General features: G+C 44.5%; 1 protein-coding gene across 1 annotated transcript in view; it reads left to right on the top strand.

Moving 5' to 3' along the window:
* Positions 1 to 211: 211 nt before the first annotated feature.
* LOC107185075 (cell cycle control protein 50C-like) overlaps positions 212 to 8,862 on the top strand; it is a 27,768-nt gene continuing 19,117 nt past the window's right edge. The window contains exons 1-2 of the mRNA XM_015572203.1: positions 212 to 659; positions 3,256 to 3,366. Of these exons, the coding sequence (XP_015427689.1) occupies positions 468 to 659; positions 3,256 to 3,366 (303 nt within the window). The 5' untranslated portion in view covers positions 212 to 467. The remainder of the gene's footprint in view (positions 660 to 3,255; positions 3,367 to 8,862) is intronic.

The following is an 8,862-nucleotide window of genomic DNA, read 5'->3' as shown; positions in this document are numbered from 1 at the left end:
TAACCTGAGAGCATTTTCCCAACTTAAATTATATCCATGTTACATTTGGGGGGGAAACTGAAGGTCCTATTTTTTTTTTTTTTTTGTATCAGTTTTCAAGGATTTAGGCAGGTTTTCAAAGATAAATTCATTTCCCCGCTTTCAGGAAGGTCTTGCCTTGGATTAGTCACCTCATCCCATTAGAGCTGCTCCCCAGTGTCACCTGCTGGGGAGCGTTCCTCCCCAGCACAGCATTTAGCAGGAGCTTTGGAACCTAAGTAAGATATACTGCATAGTGGCTGACTGAAGAAAGTGGTGCTCCCGCTGAATGTCAGGCCTGGTTGAGAAATAATTCAGGAAGCCGAAAGATTGTAACGACAAAGGAAAGTCCACTTCATTCTTAAGTTAGTATTACCATTATGGGGGATGGCTCTGAGTAGTAATGTTATGAATGTCTTAAAAGTCTCTCAGTCACCTGCAGGACCAAAATGGAGAAGTCATCCCAGGTGTGGTGGTCCCTGTTGCCAGACAACACTGCCTTGAAGCAGCAGCGATTGCCGGCCTACCGGCTGCAGCTCTCAGCCTCCAAGGTCCTCTCCGGCTTCTTTGCCACGGGAGCATTGTGCCTGGGCATGGGCATCATCCTTCTATTGTCTGCAAAGAGCACCAAGGAAATAGAGGTTTGTCTCTTCTTACATGTTTAATGCCATTTCTAAGAATTTTCTGCATGGAGACTATGAATGAGTGGTCCCTTTGAGAACACAACCCCTCCACAGGAACTAAATGAGACTGTAACATCCCCATTTCAGTGGGCAGGTGCCCGTGGTGACAGAGCCTGTGAGTGGTGGCTTTATTCAGCCCTATGTCCTCATGAGGACAAATCACTCTCACGCTGTCAGCTCAACCATACTTGTTCACAGGGTCTGGGAAAGTCAGACTTTCGTGCTGGCAGAGGACTGAGCAAGCACTTGATAGGGGTGGGAGGAGAGGCAAGGCCAAATGACTGCCTGTCTGGGTGGCTCAGTGGGTTGGAGAATCATCCCATACACCAGGTTGCAGGTTCAATTCCCAGTCACGGGACATACCTAGGTTGGGGGTTCAATCCCTGGTCGGGGCACATATGGGAGGCAACTGATCAATGTTTCTCTCACATCAATGTGTCTCCCTCTCCCTCTCTCTCTTCCTCTGATCCTCCTTCTCCCTCTCCTTCTCCCTCTTCCTTCCTAACAATCAATAAAAACATATCCTCAGGTGAGGACTTAAAAAAAAAAAGTGAAGAGCCAAAGGCAGAGGTCTTCTATTTTAGCCCATTTCAAGCATAGTGTCTTTCCCTTTGCAAATGAACTCTCTCTGAGTTCAACTCAATCTAGGAAAGGCAAGAACCAACCCAAACCTTTCTGGCCTATTAGGGACACTTAGCAAAATAAACCAAGTTCTACTCAGTGAGAAAAGCTGATGCTAAGAGCACACTCCTCAGTCACAAGCCTCTTGCCAATGTGATTAACAAGCTGTTGGAGGATGAGACCCCCAGAAGCTGGTCTGAGGAGAGGAGATGAGAGTTGGTCTAAGGGTAAATCGGCCATGCCCATTTTTCAGCCTAATGAATTAAGAAATGTCTTATTTACATCAGCTCTGAGCAGATTGTCTACATCCCAGACGGTGTGACCTTTACTCCACAGGCAGCCATGGAAAGCTGATCTGTTTCCTCTGCCCACATGGCTACTGGCAAAATTGTGAAGGCCAAGCCTGTGGACAGTGATTTAACATTCAGGAGTGTGAGAGGTGCTGAGAATTCTGTGGGGTATGCAGATGAGGCAGATAAGCCAAAGTTGATTTGTGCCCTCAGTGAGCTAATGATAGAGTAGGTAAGACAATGTGTGGTAAGAACAGAGAGCTCAGCCATGCCTGGCTTTTTCACAGTACCCACAACCCCTTCCTTGTTCAGTGCCCAGAAACTTGTTGAAAGAATGGATTATAGCAAATACTGAGGAGAACTTTAGAAAGGAGAAGCTCGGTTCAGTCCCACTCCTCCTATTGCCTTTCTTCTTGTATTTTTTGCTGCCCCTCCCAGCTCCCAGCATCTCTCTCCAGGAATAAGTGACCTTCACACAACGGAGTCCCTCAGCCAGAGCTCACAGGACTTGCTCATTTTGGACACACTCCTCTTTTTTTAAAAAAAGTCCACCCTACCATTTTCAAAGAATTGAACTTTTAAAAAATAGAATGTAAATGTAACAACATTTTTAAGTCAGATTTATTCCACATGTCAGTAACCCTACATTTTGGAAATAGTTATTTTTCTATGTTTGGTGATTTTTAATAACATCTTCTAGATGCCATGTAAAAGAATTCATTTGTATACATATTTTCCATACAATAAAATGAAAAAACAGTGAAGTGACTTCCCCAAAAAGCTGATTAGACTCAGGCCATAGGCCCACTTCTTATGAGACATTGACTAATACTTTCCTAACGACACCTTTTTATGATCCAGGCAGAAGGCTTTATCACAATAGGATATATATATATGCCTAAGTGACCATCACAACCGAAGCAACCAAATGGATGACCAAACAGGCTGTATGGGGTGACCAGGCCAGCAGGAGGGTTAGTGAGGGATGACCAACTGACTGAACAAGCAGGCTGTGTGGGGCGACCAGGCTGGCAGGGGGATGGGGGGGGCAGTGAGTGGCTGGCAGGGGAGCCAGTTAGGAGCAATCAGGCAGGCAGGCAGGGGAGCAGTTGAGCGCCAGCAGTCCTGGATTGTGAGAGGAATGTCCCACTGCCGGTTTAGGCCCTTGGGATCGAGCCTAAACCGGCAGTCAGACATTTTCCGAGGGGTCCCAGATTGGAGAGAGCGCAGGTTGGGCTAAAGGGACCCCTCCACACACACACCCGTGCACGAATTTTGTGCACTGGACCTCTAGAATCAGTAAAAACACTGAATTCCAGATCAGTGGCAAAATGCTACAGGTCCCAAAATGAAAGGCCCATTCCTCCTGAGTATCACAAAAGATCTCCCTGTACACTGGGCTGCCCTTCAGTCATGGCCAGACAACATGCCCTTGACCCAGACAGCCTGACCTTGATGGACTCAGGGCTTGAATTTTAAGATATATATATTCATGTAGTTTTTTTTATTGAATTTATTGAGGTGACAATGTTCAACAAGATTATATAGGTTTAAGTATGCAGTTTTATGATACATCATCTGTAGATTGCATTTTGTCCACCACCCAAAGTCAAATCTTCATTGTTCTTTTTCCTACCTGACAGATAAATTACACAAATATATGTGCAAATTGTGCAAAACTTCGGGAAAACGCCATTAATTTTGACAAAAAATGCTCCTGCTCCATTCCTTTTTACCTGCCAGAGACAATGCAAGTAAGTGAAATCAAGAGCCTTCAATGGGCTATATGCTGAACTCCCAAGGAGACTGGCAGTAAGTTCATGATTTCCACCAAGTGCTTCCTGAAACTGAAAATATATAAAGTTCTGAGTTCATGTGTGACTCCTCACCCCCTTTTTTCCCTTTGGAATGTTGTTCTCCTTTGTCTCTTAAGTTTCCAATTCTTTTTCTACTCAATGTTGTCACATAATTCTTCACATCAATCAATCAGGTTTTACTCCAATGTCAGCTCAAGAGGGGATACTAGAGATCACGGAACCTAACCACTCATTTTATAGTGAGAAAATTAATGGGCTGAGAGGTTAAGTGTCTGCACCAAGGTCACACAGTGAGTTCGTGTCAGAGGGTCACACACCTGGTGGGACTCTCCTTGGGACCCTCCAAGTCATTCTACATATGCAGTTGCCTAGTCCCTAGGGCAAGTCTTGGCCTGGCTGTCAGAGGCGGTGAGAAATGCCAAAGAAATATTAAGAGAGTCTTGCTCTTGGGCTGATTAAAGTCGTGTGTTAGTTAGTCCAGGTCCTCTGAGAAGCAGATGCCAAGACAGGATTAGACATGCAAGAGATTTATTGGGGGAACTGCCTGTAAGAAAAAAATGGGAGGGAGCCGGAGGAGAATGAGAGAGCAGTCAGACAACACAGCTCTGGCCCCTGTGGAGTAGACGGAAGGAGAGCAGGAAGGAGGGAGTGGAGGAGGGAGTAAAAGAAAGAAGGAAGCTAGGTTCTAAACCAGTGATGGCGAACCTATGACACGCGTGTCAGAGGTGACACGCCAACTCATTTTTTTTGGTTGATTTTTCTTTGTTACATGGCATTTAAATATATAAAATAAATATCAAAAATATAAGTCTTTGTTTTACTATGGTTGCAAATATCAAAAAATTTCTATATGTGACACGGCACCAGAGTTAAGTTAGGGTTTTTCAAAATGCTGACATGCCGAGCTCAAAAGGTTCGCCATCACTGTCCTAGACTGTAGTGTATTCTTAAGAAAGTTTCAGAAGGCTCCGTGAAATTGCAAGGTTGCCAATGTCTGCCAGGTGGATAAATCCAGCTGGGAGTCCTTGGTTCCTTGTCAGCCCGGCCAACACAGGCGATGGATCACTCCCTCATCCCTGACACATGTCCTTCTCATGGATTTCAGGATACCACACTCTTGGAAAACCTCCTAGCTCTCTGGCTGCCCTTCTTTGGTTTATTTGCTGTCCCTCCATCTTCCTCAAACTCTTTGCTGAGGTCTGCAGGGTTTTAGTCTTAGCCTTCAGCATTCTCCTCGCTATGCGCACTCGCTTCCTTGGAAACGGCATCAGCCTCTTGGCTTTAAGTGCCAACTATTGCCATCAGTCTTATAGCTCTAGCCCAAACCTCCTTTCCACTATCCACTCTTGTATTTCCAATTGCCTTCCTGATGTCAAAATTTGGATGCTCACCAGATATGTGAAGCTCAGCTTTTCCAAAACAACTCCTGACACCCACTTCTCCCCACCCTACCCCACCCCCAAAAAAACCCATTCCAACCACAGACTTCTCAATCTCAGCTGATAGCAGCTCCATCCTTCTGGTGCCCAAGCCAAAACCCAGGAGTCATTCTTGACTCCTCCTACTTGCAAACATCTCATATCCATTCCACCCTGTTTGCTCTGCCTCCAGAATGTATCCAGAGTCTGCCCACTTCTCCACACATCTGCTACAGCGACCTATCCCCATGCCACACCCAACTCTCACCTGATTTTCTGCAATAGCCTCCTAACAGGTCTCCCTGTTAGCATCAGTGTCTCAACAGAGCAGCTAGAGTAAGCTTTATAAAGCACAAGTCATATTATGTTATTCCTTTGCTTAAAAATTCCTGCAATGGCTCCTCTTTCCAACCGAGTGAAAAAGTGCAAGGCTTTACAAGGCCCACCTGATCTGGCTTCGCACCTCCTCTCTGACCTAATCTCTCCATTCTCTTCCACCTACCCCCACACCAACCACAGTGGGCTCCTCATTCCTCAGACAAGTTGGACATACTCTTGTGTTGCTCCCTGTACTTGCTATCCACTTGTCTAACTCCCCTGCCTCCTTCAGATCTTGGCTCAGTTCTCACCTCAGTAAGGCCTTCGCTGGCCAACCTATCTCTTGCTGTAGCCTGTCTACTTACTCCACCCCTGCACTCCTGATCCTGGTTACTTTGCTGTAAGTTCAATTTTTTCCATAGTACTTATCACCTCTAATATACTATATAAATTAAAAGTTTATTATATAGATATATTGTTTGTTATCTTTCACTGTATTGTTGTATCCCAAACCCCCATAACAATGCTTGGCTAGATTAATGTTTATTGAATGAGTACATGAATCTTTGCTTCCTCCACGGTGCATAGCACTGTATATTTTGCATGGTAGATGCTCATGAAACACTTTCTAGAATAGTAAATGAATGGAGGAAAAATAAAGTGCTAAATTATATGGCTTTATGTCAGGGATGGGCAAACTTTTTGACTCGAGGGCCACAATGGGTTCTTAAACTGGACCGGAGGGCCGGAACAAAAGCATGGATGGAGTGTTTGTGTGAACTAATATAAGTTCAAAGTAACCATCATTACATAAAAGGGTACAGTCTTTTTTTTTTTTTTTTTAGTTTTATTCATTTCAAACGGGCCGGATCCGGCCCGCGGGCCGTAGTTTGCCCACGGCTGCTCTATGTTCTAGGGGGCTTAGGTTTTATATTTTTAAGGCTAATTATAAGTTCATTTCTTTCTTTTTTAAATATATTTTTTTTTATTTCAGAAAGGGAGAGGGAGAGAGAGATAGAAACATCAATGATGAGAGAGAATCTTCATAGGCTCCCTTCTGCACACCCACTACTGGGGACCAAGCCTGCAACCCAGGCATATGCTTTGACTTCCTGGTTCATAGGTTGATGATCAACCACTAAGCCACGCCAGCTGGGCGGTTTTGGTTTTATGTTGTATCTTTCTTATTTTCCCCTTGACCCCATAAGATAGCATGTTGGTATCAATAATATTCTGAAGACATCTGTATTGATTATGGGTAGCTCTAATCATTTTTGTAAGTAAGGTATAAATTACAAGGAAATTACTGAGTTGTACTTGGGTTATAACTGAAATCTATATAAAGTCAGTGGGGGGAATTTTACAAATGTATTCTTTTATTGTAGGTCAAAATTCTAGTTCTCTACAGGTGTACCCTTTCTTGGCTTCCTCAGTTCTCCATGCTGCCCCCCAAAGTAAAAGTTCGAGTCACTTAATTTAGAGGGGAGGATTACAACAGCAGAAATTTATTCTCTCACAGTTCTGGAAGTCAGAAAAATTGAAATCAATTTGTCAAGCAGGGTTGTTCTTTCTTGGGGGGCTCAGAGTACTTACACTTTTTTAAGAAAAAGATCCAAAGGACAAAACCTTTAAAGGGCTTCAGTTCCCATCTGTCTGCATCCTTTGAAGTCCTAAAGCAAAGGAAGTATTACAGCTGCTAACCATTCCTTTCAGGCAAAGGCTTTCCCATACAAATCCAACCAACTGCTTAGAGCAATTACAGGGCCTTCCACTCGCCAGTCAGCACGCATGGTGTGAGCTTGGTGATGAACCCACCACGTGAGACTCTGCCTTAAGTTCAGAGTCCTGCACCAAGTGCCCCTGGTGTAAAGAGAAGAAATGCCACAAAGTATGTGCCGCCAGGACTAATCAAAGAAGTGATGGTCTTTGAGGCCTTGTTAAGCAAAAACTTGGACAAAGAATCATTGAAAAAAGGTTATGAAAACACTCCTCTCCCTAATGTGGTGTGTTCTCTGCCTGTTTATTTTATCATTTATATAAACATATAACTTTGGGTAAGTAGAATTCTCTTTTTAGCTTCCAAGAAAATGTATGGTAAATTCCTTTCTGTGGACTTCATATTTTCTGTAGTTAAGGGTCAACAATAGAGGCTTCCCCTTTGGGTGAGGAAATGTAATCAGTCACTCTCGCTACGCCTGGCTTATCCACCTTCACATCCAGGCTCAGTGTTTATTATGCTGCAGCCTGCCTCTGTCATGGCCCAGCATCTCCCTTCTTGGTGTTCCAAAGATTTTTCTCTTACAAGTGATTAAGCTCACTGGCTTTCATTGTTTTCTGTAACTGGCCGCACTTACCATGACCTTTATTTCCAATCTGCCCTGGTACCAGCTCCCATTTTCTATACACATCCCCTTAAAGGTTTTTAGGGTGGGGCCAACATCCTTTCCAAATGCTGTTTTTTGCATAGTGTAAGAAAATTTACTCAGGGAATTGTAAAGGAATACTTCTGTATTTCTGGCACAGAACATAGCACATAACTTGTGGGAGGCACTTTAAATAAATGAAGCCGTCATATAGTTTTGGACACAGGCCTCATTATTTTGGAGGTAGCTCATATATTAATAATAAACAGCTACGTTGGCAGTTTCCAGTTGCAATATATATGCTGTTAGTAAAATCTGTATCAAGTCTACCCAGAGAATTTCCAGGGGCTTGGTATCTATACTAATAATAGGGTAATATGCTAATTAGACCAGACATCTTCCAGATGTCCTTCCAGACAAAGCCACAGTGGCAGGGGCCGAGGCAGAGGCAGTTAGGGGGCAATCAGGCCGGTAGGGGAGAGCAGTTAGGGGGCAATCAGGAGGCAATCAGGCTGGCAAGGGAGAAGTGGGGGCAATCACTCTGGCAGGGGAGCAGTTAGGGGCAATCAGGCAGGCAGGGAAGCAGTTAGGGGCATCAGGCCAGCAGGCAGAGGCAGTTAGGGGCCATCAGGCAGAGGCAGTTAGGGGCAGTCAGGCAGGCAGAGGAGCAGTTAGAGGCATCAGTCCAGCAAGCAGAGCGGTTAGGGGCGATCAGGCAGGCAGACAGATGAGTGATTAGGAACCAGCGGTTCCAGATTGCAAGAGGGATGTCCAACTGCCGGTTTAGACCCCCCACAGGGGGTCCCAGATTGGAGAGGGTGCAGGCCAGGCTGAGGGACCCCCCGCCCCACCATGCACGAGTTTCATTCACTGGGCCTCTAGCATTACCATAAAGGTGGAAGCATGGAAGTGGCCTATGACTGGGCAGCCTCATACAGCAATACCCATGAAAAGGCATGTCTCTCATGGCAACAAGGCTACTTATAGCTAAAGTGAAAATCATCTTTTTTTTGATCAGTGAATTATTCCATCTTTTTTCCAAGGGGTTTGCCATTTCTGGACCGAGTACTATACACCAGGTACTGTGCTACATCCTAAGGATAAAAAGACAAAAACCCCGGGAGCTGGACCACAGAGAACCAGTTTCATCCTTTCACATGCCCAGTATGCACACACACCTAAATACGCTCAGTGGCTCCAATTTTAAATTATGCTTCATGGATTTGCTTTGAAATCACATGACTTTGATGCCTACTACAACCCCTAGGAAAACATATCTCCTAGTATTGGTGGGAAATAACTGTATTTGTAAAATCAGATTTTACATATTGAGA

This window comes from Myotis davidii, unplaced genomic scaffold, assembly GCF_000327345.1.
Source record: "Myotis davidii unplaced genomic scaffold, ASM32734v1 scaffold492, whole genome shotgun sequence".
Taxonomy (NCBI): domain Eukaryota; kingdom Metazoa; phylum Chordata; class Mammalia; order Chiroptera; family Vespertilionidae; genus Myotis; species Myotis davidii.
The sequence above is the reverse complement of the archived record's forward strand: the minus strand, read 5'-3'. Positions and strand labels throughout refer to the sequence as shown.